General features: G+C 39.1%; 1 protein-coding gene across 2 annotated transcripts in view; it reads right to left on the bottom strand.

Moving 5' to 3' along the window:
• The window catches only part of capzb (capping actin protein of muscle Z-line subunit beta), a 102,719-nt gene that overhangs the window by 13,962 nt on the left and 71,625 nt on the right, over window positions 1-17,132 (bottom strand). For both annotated transcript variants that reach the window (XM_078558062.1, XM_078558061.1), the window contains exons 4-6: window positions 16,976-17,089; window positions 12,480-12,621; window positions 9,465-9,581 (exon numbers count right to left, since the gene is read on the bottom strand). In XM_078558062.1, the coding sequence (XP_078414188.1) occupies window positions 9,465-9,581; window positions 12,480-12,621; window positions 16,976-17,089 (373 nt within the window). The remainder of the gene's footprint in view (window positions 1-9,464; window positions 9,582-12,479; window positions 12,622-16,975; window positions 17,090-17,132) is intronic.

Genomic DNA, 17,132 nt, shown 5'->3' with positions numbered 1-17,132 from the left:
TGGTGGCAATAAAAGATACAAATGCCTCATTGCACATGGGGCATAGAGGCCACCAGCTAAGGATCCTGTTCCTTATTGCTACCAGCGTCCTGGAAACTGTACACTAAGTACCAGCAAGTTCAGAACATAGGAAAAAGAGAAAGCCTTGAGCCTCTTCAACCATGATCTAACTGCATGGCAGATCTGCATCTCAACTCAATTTATCTACTTTTGATACCCCTTACTTATCAACAACTTATCAATCTCAGTCTTGAAGTTTAAATTCATCCAGCACTCACAGTCTTTTCATAGAATCATAGAACGGTTACAACACAGAAAAAGATCATTTGGCCCATTGAGTCCATGTCAGCTCTTTGCAAGAGCAATTGAACTAGTCCCACTGCCCTGTCCTTTCCCCGTAGCCCTACAAATTCTCTCCAGGTGCTTATCCAATTCCCCTTTTAAAGCCACGATTGACACTGCCTCCACTGCCCCTCTCAGGCAGTGCATTGCAGATCCTAGCCATTGGCTGCAAAAATAAAAATCATGCCACTTTTGTTTTTTTTTGCCAATCACCTTAAACCTGTGTCCTCTGGTTCTTGGCCCTCCTGCCAATAGGAACGATTTTTCTCTCTACTCTGTCTAGGCACCCCAATTTTGAACACATCTATCAAATCGCCCCTCAACAATCTCTTTTCCAAGGAGAACCACAATTTCTCCAGTCTAGCCACATAACTAAAGTCCTTTATCCCTGGAACCATTTTCGTAAATCTTTTCTGCACCCTCTCTAAAGCCTCCAAATCCTTTGTAAAGTGTGGTGCCCAGAATTGGATTCAACATTCCAGTTGAGGCTGAGCCAGTGCTTTATAAAGGTTCATATAACATTGTTGCTTTTGTATTCTATGCCTCTATTTATAAAGCCCAGGATCCCATATGCCTTTTTAAACACAATGTAAGAGAGCTAAGACCTCACTCTATATTTTTATGAAATATATATATTCCTGGCTACTTCCTAAAATTTTAAAACTGGACAATCATATTTTCAAATGACTGAAGCCATGTCTGGCTGTGACCTTCAAACAATAGGAGCTAATCTAACAGTATCAAAGACATTTGCGCCTCGTTATCTCTGAAGAGGCGCGAGCGACCCTGTGGGCTGCAGAAACAAAATTCAATGGGAATTATACAAAGGCCATCTACATTTCATATGCTAGACCTGACCACTGGAGTATACTAGTCTGCTAGGACAAAGAGCCCTGCAATCCTCCCTTTGTAATTCTTAATGCTTGGAACATTAACAATCACAGGAACCCAGACAAAGGAATATACACCCTTTGTAAAAGCCAAAGTGGAGAGATGGAAGTCATGTGACATGACCCCCTAGCTGGAGGAACGTATAATATTGCCTTGTGGAGCTGAAAAGCTCAGCCTGCTATCTTCCATCTAGCAAGCAGTAGCTCAGGAAAAAAGGCTCTGTCCAGATTTGAATGTTTGCCCCCATCTAATAGAACTTCTGAACTTCTATGACATTGCTTACAAGGCTAATTCATCTCTGAATGCCTGTCTCATCATGGAAGTCATCTCTACTGGAAAAGTGAATGATCTAGCATCGGTTTTCAACCTGCCGATCTCAGTGAAGGAATACCCCATTGAACTTTGATTCTGGACTCACATGAAACAATAATTCTTTGCTCTGTGGTCTTTGTCCTGTAAATCTTTCTTTCTCTATCCCTCATTTATTACATGAATGCACTGCGGGCTACGGAGTGACCTCCCCTCCCATGTTTTTTTGAGTGTGTGCGAATAAACTAATCCTCTGAGTTTACCCTAACTCGAGTTTGCTGTGGGGTTATTAATAAAAACTGGATCACACCAAAACTGAGGGATTGGGAAATACGCCACTGCTTATAAAGGGAGAAACCAAAATTAAAACGTCTTTCTGTTTACGGACGGGTAGTGAGGATAGAAATCAGGGCGGTTTAAATTAAACCCCCTTCTGTCCATAACAACTATCTCAACCTGTTGTGCCACCTTCAATGATTTGTGCACATATACCGAGTATCTTTGTTCCCGTATCTCCTTCAGAATTGTACTCTTGATTTTGTACTGCCTCTCTTCATTCTTCCTACTAAAATATATCACACTTCTCTATATTAAATTTCATCTTCCGTGTATCTGCCCATTCCACCAGTTTATATCCTCTTGAAGGCTATCACTATCCTCCTCACAGTTCACAATACTCCGAAATTTTGTGTCTTCTATAAATTCATTAATATGGATCAAAAAAAGCAGTGATCCTAGTACCAACCCTTGGGAAACCCCATTGCATACCTTCCTCTATTCTGGAAAAAACATTAATAACTTCTGTTTCCTGTCATTCATCCAACTTCATATCCATGTGGTCGCTGTCCTTTTTATTCCGTGGGCTTCAACTTTGCTAGCAAGCCCAGTGTGTGGAATTTTTAATCAAACATCTTTTGAATGTGCATCCAGGCCACCTCAACCGCATTAGCCTAATCAAAAAACTCAATCAAGTGCCTTGAACAAATGCCTGCTGTCTTTCCTTAATTAATCTAGATTCAAGGAAGAGATTTCCAGATTTCCACTATGATGGGTATGTCCTGATTTCACTCCTAAATGACCTAGATCTAATTAAGTTTCTTCCCTCTTGTTCTGGATTCTTCCTTTAGAAGAAGGTCTCTCTGCATTTACCCTTTTGAATTCTCTATCATTTAAAGCATTTTGATTAGAGCACTGCTCAACAGTTTAAACACAAAGGAATACAAGCGAAGTTTATATGGCATGCCCTCATAACTTAACGGCTGATATCATGCTGGTGACATTGGACCCTTCAAAGGGCAATGTATCTTTCCTAAGGTTCAGTGCCCAAAACTCAAGGCAATGCTCCAGAATGGGTCAACCAAGGGAGGCTCTGCGGAACTTAAAATTTCCTCACTTCTGCACCCAAACAACCAACATTTTACTGAGCCTTTTTAATTACATTTTGTACCATTACACAAGCTTTCAGTGATCTGTGCACATTGACACCAAATTCTCTTTGCTCCTTCACAGCTTCTAATCTCCCATTAAGAAAACATACTGATTTGTCTTTCCTGGATCCAGAGTGGGCTTCACATTTCCCAGAATGAATTATTTCCTGCCATAGTTTTGCCCACTCACTAAAGGCTGTTTATGTCCCTTAGTAACTACCTGCTTCCATCTACACATCTTTTCATAAAGGTTTTCTCTGTTTTAGGTGTGCCATTGAACATCAAGAGGCAACGGTTGGAAAGTTGGAGTTACGTGGATTGATTAGAGAAGTGTTCAAAATCATGAGGGGTCTGGACAGAATAGAGAGAGAGAATCTTTCCCATTGGCAGAAGGGTCGAGAACTAGAGGGCATTTAAAGTGATTGGCAGGAGACAACAGTGACTTACCTGGTCTGGCCTACATGTGACTCCATACCCATACACTGGTTGGCTCTTAACTGCCCTCTGAAATGACCTCGCAAGGCACTCAGTTCAATTAGGGATGGGCAACAAATGCTGGCCTTGTTAGTGATGCCCCCATCCCATGGAGGATTAAAAGGAAAAAAATATATATTCTTAAAAAAAAACTACCATAAATTTCTTCATAAACTGCACAAATATCCAAAGAAAAATGAGTCTGTTCCAGGTGATTTTCCTTTCTGGGACAGCCAAATGCACATAGAAATTGAATACATGAGGAACAATTAAACCATTAAATTTTTCTTGATTATTTATTCAGGTGAGCGTGACTGGCAAAGCCAGCATTTATAGCCCTCCTTTAATTGCCACTTTAAAGGCAGTGGTCTTGAACTGCTGCAAACCTGTGGCATAGCTAGACCCACAATGCTGTTATGAAAGCAGTTTTTGAATTTTGACCCAGAAACACTGAAGGAACTGCAATGTATTTCTAAGCCAGGACGATGTGTGATCTGGATGGAAACTTGCAGTTTGTGGTGTTGCCAAGCATCTGCTGCCCTTGTTCCTCTAGGTGGTAAAGATCATGTGTTTGGAAGATGCTGTCAAAGGAGCCTTGGTGAGTTGTAGTGCGTCTTGTGGATGGTGGTAGTGCTGCTGTGTGCTGGTAGTGGAGGGAGCGAATGTTTAAGGTGATAGTTGGAGTGCCAAAGAAGCATCCTGGATGGTGTCAAGCTCCTTCAGCGTTGTGTAGCTGCACTGATCCAGGCAAATGGCGAGCATTTCATCACACTCCTGACGTGCCTTGTAGATGGTGGACAGGCTTTGGGGAGTCAGGAGCTGAGTTACTCACTGCAAAATTCCCAGCCTCTGACCTGTTCTTGTAGTCACAGTATTTATATAGCTGGTTCAGTTACTTTTTGGTCAATGTTGTTGATGGTGTAGGATTCAGCAAGGGTGATGCCAGTGAATGTCATGGGGAGACTCTCTCCTATTGGAGATGGTCATTGCCTGGCACTTGCAGCACAAATATTACTTGTTATTTATCAGCCCATGCCTCAATGTTGCCCAGATCTTGCTGCATATGGACAGGGACTGCTTCAGTATCTGAGGAGTCACATATGGTACTGAACACTGTGCAATCAACAGCAACATCCCCCACTTCTGATCTTATGATGGCAGGAAGGCCATTGTTGAAGCAGCTGAAGGCGGCTGTGTCTAGGACACTACTCTGAGGAACTCCTGCAATGATGCCCTGGGGCTGAGATAATTGGATTGCAACAACCACAACTATCTTCCTTTGTGCTAAGTATGCACCATCATGAAAGAACTAGACAAGTAATTAATAAAATATTAATTTGGATAATGAGATTGCAACTCAAGTCATCAGTTGTCAAAATGTATTTTGAAACCAGTCATCATTTACCCTTGCTCCAGCCTGCTCACTGTCAAACAGAAATTAAATACCCCTAATTTCTCTACAAAGCTGGATAGAAAACAAAGCTTATTCAGACTGGAAAATCACGCTGGTTTGTTTATATAACTGAAGATTCTTAAGCCATCACTGACATAAATCTGAATGGTTTAAACATAGCATGCAAAGCTTTCATTGTAGTCTTCTGCAACACACCCTTAAATCTATTCAATTCCAGCTCCTTCATTAGATAGATTGTAATTTCTGACGTGATGGATGCAGATGTCACAGTTTTTGGATTAGGCAAGTTCAGGCAAATTTTTCAGATTCGAAGAAAAACAAGGACTGCTCTGAATAACTCCTATAAATCCATTCACCTACATTCACATATAGATAAAACTATGGTTACAATAATTTCTAATTCAGACTTGTTAGCTGGCTGTATAACCTAATGTCACAAACTGAACACTCCTCCACATTATTTGTGAGAGCAGGAGGGACACAGAGCAGATTGCTAGTTGGTATCCAGGTCACTTGTTTTTCCATTCATTACCTGATCCCTATTACCAAGCTAGTTTTCAATTTAACTAGGAAATTTGCAATTAATTGCATGATTTTTAAGCTTGTTCACACATCTCCAACCTATGTAACTTCATCAATAACTCTTAAAATGTAAATAATATCCAATGGATCAGGTAGCTGTTACCTACCACTTCAGTTACACCTCACTGAATTCCAGTAGACTTGTGATGTATGGCCTATTGTTTCTAAATCCATGCTCCTTACACATTTGTTTTGGGTCAAAACAAAAGTTTGTCATGTATGCTCTTCAGCAGATGCTGATGTCTGTCAGATTGGGCTAGACAGTCATTTTCTGAAAGGCTCAATCATTTTACTGATGCCTCATGTCATCTACTACTCTAATAAAGAGACCTTTCCCAAGAAAGGGTAACTCCAGTCTCCCTGGGATAAAACCTTAAATCAGGGATATTGGTGCAGGATGAAAAGCTGAGTCACAGTGCTATCCTCTTTAACATCATTACACGAGTATCTTTCACAGCTTCTACAGATATACTGAAAGGCAATCTTAAAACATTTTACATATCAATTATATAGTATCATGTGCAGTGAATTGAAAGCAGAAGTTAAGGTGTCTAAATGGACAATATGTTAATGTTAATCCTTACACAGTTGATAGCAAGCAGTACAAAAACATCTATTTTCCCTGAACAGTGTTTTTATTGGCAAGATCCGCAGCTCAGCAGTAATTATGATTCTTGGCTTTATTCTTTGAGAAATGTAAAAGTGTTTATGTTTCACTTCAATCAAATATTTACACCACACAGGGTTTCACTGACATTTTAAAAACTTTATAATTTAACTCTTCAGGATTCAAAAATGTTTAATGTATTTTTATACTTTAGAAATGTTATTTTCCAGAAGTTAAACAGAAAATACGGACATTTTTACATCTTTAAGATGGAACCTATTGAACATTAAAATCCCATTTTCCAATACAATGGACAGTAATTACCTTTCTATTTTTCTGATTCCAGTCAGGATGCATTATAAACTACCAAAAATAAACTCTGTTTATTGTTCATTATATTTACTGTTCACGTAAATCATTTAACCAAACCGGATTTGCATCATCTATTTTTTTTCCTAAATGCAGCCAACCATCCAATAATTCATAGGTTTATTGTAAATCTTTTGAATTAACCTTTCAAATCACTTGCTCTGAAAGCTACACCACTTTTGTTCCTCAAGGTCCCTCAATAAGGTTGTACTAACTCCTTTTTAATCTGCTCTGCAACACATCCATAAACTTTTGGTGCTCAATCTTGCCTTCATGCAGTATCACATTCCTTTGCATCTTCCTTGATGTCACCCAGCATTTAATATCCACCTTTACTGACAAATTGAAAAAGTTAATTGAGCAGGCCCACATTACTTGAACTATGTAGGTGAAGGCAGCCATTTGCAACTTAACCTACTCTGCACCATGCAATTGCGTACATTACCGTAAATCTAGATGATACACATTCAACCTTTTGAGAACAGTTTGAGAAAATGTTTATCACTTCATGTTTTACTTTTCAGACTTCAAAACAAAGACCTTTCAATAGAATAGCTCTACTGAAGATTCACTCTCATCCAAATTTTTCAATACTAAACAGGCAAGGATGAATTTTCATCCCCAAAACTCACAGGCCGCCTAAAGACATAGATAAGCTTAAAACTGTGGAACACAGTTACAAATTACACAGGTTACTAAAAATTATACTGAATCTGAACAAACATATCAAATGTTTAGCTACAAAAATGTTTGCATCAAGAAAGTAAAAACTATTTTAAAGGAGCGCAGGAACAAACCTTTGAAGATAGAAGGACAAGTTGATAAGGCTGTTTAAAAAAATCTGCATCCTTGGCTTTATAAATACAATAGAAAAGCAAAGCAGTTTTGTCAAACCTTCATAAAATTACTGGTTTGACCTCAGGTGGAGTACTGTGTCCAATTCTGGGCAGCATACTTCAGGAAGGATGTCAAAGAGATTTACTAGAACGGTACCAGAGATGAAGGACTTCAGCTATGTGGGGAGACAAGAATAGCTGGGAACATTCTCCTAAGAACAGAGGCGAAAGGGAGATTCAAAAAATTATGAAGGCCCTTGATAGGATAGATAGGGAGAAAATGCTTCCACTGGCAGGAAAGTGGGTAACTAAAGGACACAAATTTAAGATATTTGGCATAAGAACTTGGGGGAGAAAATTAGATTTTTTTTCCCCCCGAGTGAGTTATGATTTGGAATGCACTGCCTGAAACTTTCAACAGGGATATTTACTTGAAAAGGAAAATATTGCAGGGTAATGGGGAAAAAGGAGTGGGATTAACTGGATAGCTCTTTCAAAGAGCTGGAACAAATACAATGGGCCAAATTGCTGTATGAGGATAAACGGCAAAGGATTCAAGTTTTTGAACTGAATGAATTCATGGATCTAACTGTTTGTCGGGTTTACCCTAAAAAGCACCTGTTTATTATGATCTTAAAGCACTTCTAAGTGTAAACTGAAACACGAATGAGAACATAATGTACATACAAGCATTAACATTTTTCCTTTCATCCTGCCTTTGCATTTTTAGTCTTTGCCACTTAGCTGGCCACTAGAAGATACACAAGTGCAGCCTGGGGTGATGCCTGGCAATTCCACCTCTTCCAAGTAAGCATTGCTTTCTCCTCAATACTATCCCCAATAACACACAAAGTTAGGACCTTGTAGAAAAATCACAGGCCTGCACCCACCAGCACCACTTCACGACAGCATGGTAAATCATTAGTATAATACTTGGATGTGCTGCTTTCCATTACCTACCTCCATGTAAAATTCTCCACCACCTTTCTCGAGGCGGCTACAAAAAGAGCCACAGGGTGAAAATGGCTGATTACATGGGTATGAAAAGTCAATACAAGTGATTATTTACAGTAATGGACAATTGATCATTTAACTTGAATAATAAAGCTGTTATTAACTACCATCACAAGCTACAATTCTACTAAGCATATTCATTCTATTTGAAGTCTCAGAACCACAAACTTGGCTTTGATTCCCTAGGGTTATAACCCTTATACGCTGCCTAGTGTGTACAAAATTGAATCCTTTACCATTTAGCGCAGTATGTGTAAAAAAAATAAAGTGCATTGTGCTATCAGTTTGCCAATACTAATGCACAATCACCAATTATTTCAAGAATTCAGTGGAGGCAGCTTTTGGAGGCACAGTTAAAAAATTGACTCTACAATTGAAAAGATTGTTTGCAAATTGTCAGAGGAAATTTCAGACTATACACTACCTACAGACACGCACTTCAGTCCAATTTAATATGCGTCGACATTATACATATTATTGCTCGTACACATGAACCAACATAGTTTCACAACAAATCTACTTGGATCTCACTAAAAATATGGCTGCATAACTTCAAATCAGTGAGATGGGGTTTAACTACACTATAGCGATCACTGAAATAATCTGCCTGTACATGTTTATCTACATCAGTTTGCCTCAGTATACGTTAATACCACATGATGCAGTATTAAGCCCAGAAGACGCAACTTTGGCTGAACTGTTTTCATTCCATTTATGGGCATAACAGAACGTGTTCAAACATTATGTTAACAGATGTTATTCCTTCAGCCAGTCTCTAGAGGTACATTAGGTGCCAAACATCTCTCCCAATAAGCGCACTGTCAATGGTAGACAAGGGACCTAAGCCAACCGTTTAAACAGTCCCTGCAGTCACGGCTAACTGAACAGAACAGCATATAATTTGAGTTTTATGTAAAAAAAAAAACTCCCCCCCCCCCCGCCTTAACTCTAGCCTACCTGAGCAATTCTTCACCAAACCAACTCATGAACAGAAATGTTCCGCGTTGCTAATTTTCTGTCAGAAGATAGAAAACAGCTAGAGGCAATAGCTCCTGTATCTTATTTCAGTTGACCAACCCCCTCTTAATAAAAGGTTAGAGTAACTTTTATCTGTGGAGAAGGGAGGGGAAAATTAAAAGCAAAAGCTCTCGATCTTGAAAACCATTAACCCTTGAGGCAGAAGCACACGACAATAATACCTGTCTGGTCAGACTGCCACCGAGGTTCATTGTGCCAGAGGCGGTCTTGTTTGTCTGTAGCCAAAGCATAACTGTGGAGGTCAGCTTGTAGTGAGCAGTACGTCCACTTGATTTCTCCTAAAAATTGAGTTAAATAAGAATTATCCATCACAAATCCAACAGCTTTTAAAATATATAGACAATTTTGAGAATTGTTCGAGTGTGGAATGCTAGGCTACAAGGAGTAATTGAGATGCAGACAACTGTATAAGGAAAAGAATGAATAAGCATTTTAAACAGAGAAAAATACAGGTTATGGCAGAGAGCAAGGCAGTGGGGTTATTTTTGGATTGTTCTAACAAAGAGCTAACTCTGATGCAAGTGATGCTGTGCTGTAAATGTCTATGACTCTATATTATCACATACAGGAGTGCACCAGGTATAATGTAATTATATTTACATATATAACAGTTGATGACAATGCTAAGACCACAAAAATGTTGTACTTCAGTGACAGAAATGTTTGCACTTTCTCTGATTGTAGAAAAATGTATACCTTACAACCAGCTTGGATGAAGCGTTGTACATTCAAGTTTGCAAATGACAGTAAGTTGAAATATACTGTAAATTATGTAAATGAGAGCAGGGTGTTACAAAGTGATTGGGTGAATGGAGTTCAATGTGGGGAAGTATTAATTCATCCATTTTGAATCAAAGAAAGACAAACTGCAGTAATTTCTTATGGAGAAATTAGGAACTAAGGAGGAGCAAAAGATTTAAGTATCCCTATACACTGATCAGAAAAGATGGTGCATAGGTACAAAAATAATGAAAAGGAACAGAATATTGGTCTTTAGCTCAAGGGTCTTGCTATATAAGTAGAAAAAGTGATACCCCAAGTTATATGGAGCCTTGGTCAGAAACCACCCGAGTACATATTCAGTTTTGGACACCAAGCCTCAGGAAAGATATGCTGGCCTTGGAAAGGGCATATTGGTGATTCCCCAGAATTATGCAGGGGCTCAAAGGATTAAATTATGAACTCAGGTGGCATAAACTAGGGTTGTATTCCCTAGAGCATAAACAGTTGAGTAGTGACCTAATCAAGGTATATAAAATGACAGAAGAATTCAATATGATAGACAGAGAAACTTTATCCTCTGGTCGGGAAACCAGGCAAGGATGAGGAATCTTAAATTGGAGCTAAGCCATTTAGTAGTGAAATCACAGAGCACCTTTTCCACACAAAAGATAGTGGAAATCTGGAACACTCTCTCTTCCCCTCCCCCCACCCATAAGGGCTATGGATGCCAGAGTTAATTGAAATTTTCAAGATTGAGATTGATAAATTGTTAAGTAAGGGTATCAAGAAATATGGATCAACAGGGGGAAAATGGAGCTGAGGTACAAATCAGCCATGATCTACCTGAATGACAGAATGATATGGACAATTGGGCTATTGGCCACAATTTGGGCTGAAGTCTCCAGTGAGTGTATATGTGCATAAATCACTGAAGGTAGCAGACAGGTTGAGAGGCAGCTAATAAAGCATAGTGCATTGGTTATGGGGATCAGGAATTTCAGTTAGATTGGAAAGATTGGGATTGTTCTCCTTCGAGGAGAGAAGGTTGAGAGGGGATTTGATAAAGGCACTCAAAATCATGACGGGTCTGGACACAATAGAGAGAAAGAAACTTCTCGTTGGTGGAAGGATGGAGAAACAGGGAGCTCAGATTTAAGGTAATTGGATTATTATCTGAAAAGGAAGAAAGGGCTACAAGGAGAGAAGGCAGGGGAGTGGCACTCGGTGAATTGCTCCATTCAGACAGCCAGCACATACACGACAGGCAGAATGGCCTTCTGTGTTGTAATCATTCTATGATTCTAATGGGTTTAACAGGCTAAATAGCCACTTCTGTTCATATGTAACTCAAAAAATTTCACAGGAATGTGTTAGTACCTACATCCATTAAAGGTTTTGTTTCTCCATTGTTTGAGGTTTTGGTCTGTACACTTTCTGTAGATAAAGCAAAGCTGTAAACAGAAAGTAGTGACTTTACAGCTCAGGCATGTTTAAGGGAACTCCATAGTGTTGGGATATTAATTTTATATTGCGTACAATAGGCTGTGATGGTGTGCCAAAATGACAAATCTATAGTGGATTATGAGCTTGGTTACAGTGCTTCTGGTAAATACTACGTTTTTAGTTGGCAAAATAGACCACTCCACAATATCTTGTCTGGCAAAGAGGCCGACCTGCAATATCTTTGCAAGTTTTTGAAAAATATGTCAACTTACATAGCTCTGGAAAGTGACACTCAGGGAATAGCAACTTTCATTCTGCATTTTACATTGTCTATGTGCTTCCTGTCTCCTGTTGAAAAGCCAATAGAAAGAGGCATTCCAGGCCTGCTATCAGGACATAAGATGTGCTGGTTCACCCACTTTGCATTACAATGCGCAGTGACAGGGATACTGCACCATTCTATCAGTGGAACACATGCACTGTGAAAGTGCATCATGGTACAGAAGTTAGATTTAGATAACAGTTACTGGTCAACACAATCTTAAAATCAAAACTTTGAACTGCATAGCAATCCTTGAGTTCTCAGCACACAATGAATTATCTTCAAGGGGGACTGTTGCATAGTGGCAATTTTACTGGCCTAGTAAAAGCACAGGCCTGAACTAATGCTCTGGAGACAAGAGATCAAATTCCACCACAACAGCTGAAGGAATTTAAATTCAATTAATAAACAAAAATCTGGAATGAAACAATCATGAAGCTACTGGATTGTTGGAAAAATTCATTTGGTTCATTCCCTCAGGGGAAGAAATCTGCCATCCTTATCCAGTCTGGCCATATGTGATTCCACTCAGTTGTAGGCAGTTCACCACCACCTGCTCAAGGGCAATTACAGATGAGCAATAAATGCTGGTCTTGGCAGGGATGCTCATCCTAAGAACTAATTTTTAAAAACTTTTTAAACTTAGCTAGCTCTATCCAGCATTTACTAATTTTCCTCAAGGATGTACCTGAACTTCCACCACATGTATGGAGTCCCAGCAGCCTTTGATCTTTTTTGATCCATCACCAGCTTTCTTGATGAGTATCACACCGGCAAAACCGTGGTCTAAGTCCCAGAGGTAGACAGAAGAGACCCCTCCTTCAAAATATCTGCCAGTCACAGGGAAATGTAAGTTAATAGAATAGGGCTGCCTCAAGAACAAAAGGCTTTGTTAAATTCTGGATACTTATTATTCTAAGCACAAGCTTCATACACATAAGGCACCCATCTACATAAACAGAAGACTCCTATGTTATATTTCCTGAACTGTATCACAAGTGCGCTTCCCATAATCTAATGACAGTCATTTCCAGGAAAAATCTTCTTGTAAGTTTTCATACTGAAAAATTTCACTGGCAGTTTTTTGAAAGTCAATAACATTTCTGAAATAAAACAAGTAAATGCTTGTAAACACAAACAGAACATCTGATAGAAAAGACAATGTTACTTTTTAAGTGGTGCCCTTCACATTTGAAACATTGAGATAATTTCCAATAATCTTACTGAATGAAAATGCTTCTGAGAATCAAGTTTTCAAATTTGATTTTTAAGTGATGCAGAATGTGACAAAAATATTTTTGGCTCTGATGAATTATTTAGTGAATTTTCTTTTGGGTTTCTGTACGATTAAGAATAAAATCAGGTAGTGCTAGCTTTTCCTGAGGGTTACGGAGAACAAAAATTGGCCATTCCATAGGCACTGGTATACGGATGTCATTGTATTTCTGTGTTCACTGTGGTCTAATAAACATCAATTGGATCATGCTGTAGCTACGAGATGGCCTTTGGTCTTGAATGGGAACATGTCTCACAGATCATTCCAAGCATTTGGAAGAGCTCAGTGGGTCAAGCCATTCTATTCCGTTACTTGTATCCTGTTGGGCTATTTAGATTTGTGTTTAACTGCTGCATTTAAGTAGATGCTATTTTAAATCCTATGATTATCCAACCACCAAAGAGTAGTTATGAGCAGTCAATCGAAGGCTGTCAAGGGTATGAAACTAATCAGAGGACTGACTGCTTTTCAAGGGTCAATTTTATGTTGAGAGTTAGCGCAATAGAAACATCTTTGCTATTTTGATGAGAACAGAAAAATTTGTAATTTGTGTGAGCGTACTGTTTACACTGAGCATTGTGCATTTCCCTGCGTAATGTTACGCAAATGCATCTGTTACTTTGTATACAGAACTTGCACTCGGATCGAATGCATATTCTGCATCTTGTGCAGGATAGGTATATTCCAGCAAGTGGCCAGGATTCTTGGTTCAATTCCAGATCTCCGTGATTTATCTAGATATTGGGCAGGAAAAAGAACACACTGTTTTAAAGGAAATGTGAATTCTGTTTATGGGAGTACACTAATCCAAAGCACCATTACTGACAAGTAACGTACTCTGGACATCTGATGAGATCACTCAATTTTCACAAGGTATCTAATATAATAGACGCCAAATATGGTGTAAATGCCATTAAATGAGAAGCAATGGCAGCTTCAGAATGTTAAGTTAATGTGCATCAAAAAGATAGTGGAAGTGAGTAAATGAAGATCAACAGCAGGCTCTGAATAATATGGGGCCAAAAACAGCAATAGACCAATATGGCTCTTTGAATGCAAATTCAAGGTGCTCAGAAAGTAAACAATAGAAAACAAATCCACTAAATGTGAAACAGCTTTCTGTGGCAAGTGTGATATATCTTTTATTAATTTGTGAATTTCTTAACATGAACACCTACAAATGCATGGCTTCTGCCTTTGTACAGAAAAAAAAAACCTAGCAAGTTCTTGAAAAGGAGCTTTAGGTTACTGTGTATTTTTAGATCTCATAATACAGAACAAGACAGCGCGGAGGGACCACGGAAAACAGGGCTCGGTTGAACAATGTGAAAGTCTGGAACTGATTTGCTCAATCTACAAGGCCGCTGATAAATACAATGCATTTCAAATGCTTTGACTTTCAAGATCACCTTAAGATCTTATGTTTGGCTTTGCATCCTGAGGCATTGGAATTCCTCTTTGCGTCTCTAGCCTAAGGAATCATTGCAATGATCTGAGAGCCATGCATATAGATGCATGGGAACTCCAGTTTCACCTCCATGTCACACACCATCATGACCTGGATACATATCACTTTCCCTTCATTGTTGCTTGGTCAAAATCCTGGAACTCCTTCCCCAAAAGTGGGGGTACCTTCACCACACAGACTGCAGAGCTTCAAGAAGGCTGCTCACCAGTGACTCCTCAGGGGCAACTAGGGATGGGCAATTAGCAATGAATGCTGGCTTCACCAGTAATTCCCACAACCCGAGAAAAAATGAATTACATACATTTGCCTCTCTTACAGGTACACCCAAATTGCTGCATATCAGCTAGAAAGTACTAGCATTTCCATATATGACTATTGGTGTAGTCTGGTTTACGATGCTTCAGCATGAGTCCATTCCAAGATTAATAAACTAATTGGCCTGCTTAAAAATTAATTAAGGTTTTTTTTAAATGTTTAATTTTATATAACTACTGCTTGGTGAGTAAGCCATGGAATGAATGCTGCATCGCAGAGAAATGGAAAAATCTGTTATGCATTACTCCAGGGAGAATACTGGCAGGATGCAGCACATCTTAAATGTATAATATTCTATAATATAATAGTGGTGCTTCATCAAATTCCAGATTTTGCAGAAATCCCCTCCCAAAAAAATTAACTTGAATACAAATATCTCCCCGAGGGCAGAGCAATTTTCAGTTTTTATAGACAAGGCTTGTTCCTTGTAAAATATGCAAACTATATCTTAGACAACACAAAGTCTGTTCTTACTTACTTTGCAAGCCCTTTTGCTGACAAATCAGTTTAGGTTTGAATCAAATACCCCATGGGTAGCAATCTACACTTCAATTGCTGATTTTTTGAAGATAGCAGTGTTAACCTGACTCAGTTCATAGCTCACATGCCTGAATATGGAAGTTGCACATTCATACCCCACTCCAGGACCTGAGTACATGACTACAGAACTGAGGGAATGTTGTATTGTCCTGAGGTATTGTTTTTTGGATGACATTTTAAATCAAGGACCTTGTTTGTTTGCTCATAATTCAATGTTCAGCTCCAATCACAACTCATCTGATAATGTGGTGGTACATGGAAGCCTACAGCAGAATCTTGAGTGTCCAATGACAGGTTAACATTTTTGCCATAAATGCCAGAGAATTACCAGCTCCAATGAGAAAAAGTCCTGCCACCTCCCCTCTAACCTTCAAAGGCAGCATCATCACAAAATCCCCACCAACACGGGAGTTACTACTGACCAGAAATCTCTCTAGGCCAGCCATGTCAACGTTACAAGAACAGGACAGGGGCTAGGTACTTTGCAATGAATGGGTTATCCCTCAAAGCGCATCTACCATTCACATGTCTCAAATCAAGAGTGATTGGGATGTTCATCATTTAGCTGCAAGAATGTGCCCACAACAACATTCAAAAGCTTCACACCATCCATGACAAAGCAGTTCAAGGCAACATTCCCTATCCCAATGAGCTGCATATCTTTATCACCAGTGCACTATGGTTCAATATATACCACCCACTGGATACAGTGCAGAAAGTTACCAATCTTCCTTCAACAGCATTTCAAAGTCCTTTGATTTCTACCACCAAGAAAGAGAAGGGTAGCAATATTACTGAAACACCAGCATTTCTAACTAAGTCATACCCTATATCATGTTGAAAGTATACTGTCAGCTCTTCAACATTGGATCAAAATCCTGCAATTCCCTACCAAGCAATATTGTAGAAATCCTATTACCACAAGGATTGCAGCGGTTCAAGGATTGAAGGTGGTCCATTTTCCAAGAACAAATAAAGAAAACATGATTTCAACTTTTATTTCAAAACAAATGAAGGAGGATGGGAACAACTAAATTCCCAAAAGATTAGTGGAACAATAAACAAACCATATTTTCATGTTTTTTGCTTCACTGCTGAGATCATAATTGGCATTCTTCTATTCCAGCCAAGTCAATCATCTGAAGTAACATTTGGACAGTTTCTAACATCATACATACTGTTTGCAAAAACAGGGAGGCCTGATCGTTGTTCACCTGATATCAGGGACTCACTTGGGCCTTGTGGGGACACAACTTATCACAGGTGCATGCAACTTGGCATTCCACTGTAGAATTTAGTAGAAACTCCAGATACCATTTTTTAAAAATCCACCATTAAGCAGCCACAATCTGAAGTCAGCCTAATTCCAGGTGATCATTTGAAGGTAACATGCACTAATCTGAAGATAAGTTCAACATTTAAATAGGTGGGCCAAATGATGCTTTATTCAAAGGTGAGGTTTTAAAACACCTTAAGATTTGAAACAAAGTTTGCAATGGACAAAATGTCGATGGTTAAATTCAGAGCTACTGGATTAAATGTAGTGCCGAAAACATTTTAAAACTTAACTGCATTTCAGACTTACAGGTCTCGGTACTGATCAAATGCTTTATTGGCTTCAACTTCCAGTTTTCGCAAGCGAGCTGATGGCATGGCACCGTCTTCCAGAGGAGGATCATATTTATTACTCCAAGGCGACCTAAGAAAGAAAGAAGCACAACAATTAGAAACAGGGGATTACA

This window comes from Cetorhinus maximus, chromosome 15 (genome assembly GCF_964194155.1).
Source record: "Cetorhinus maximus chromosome 15, sCetMax3.hap1.1, whole genome shotgun sequence".
NCBI classification, from domain to species: domain Eukaryota; kingdom Metazoa; phylum Chordata; class Chondrichthyes; order Lamniformes; family Cetorhinidae; genus Cetorhinus; species Cetorhinus maximus.
The sequence above is the reverse complement of the archived record's forward strand: the minus strand, read 5'-3'. Positions and strand labels throughout refer to the sequence as shown.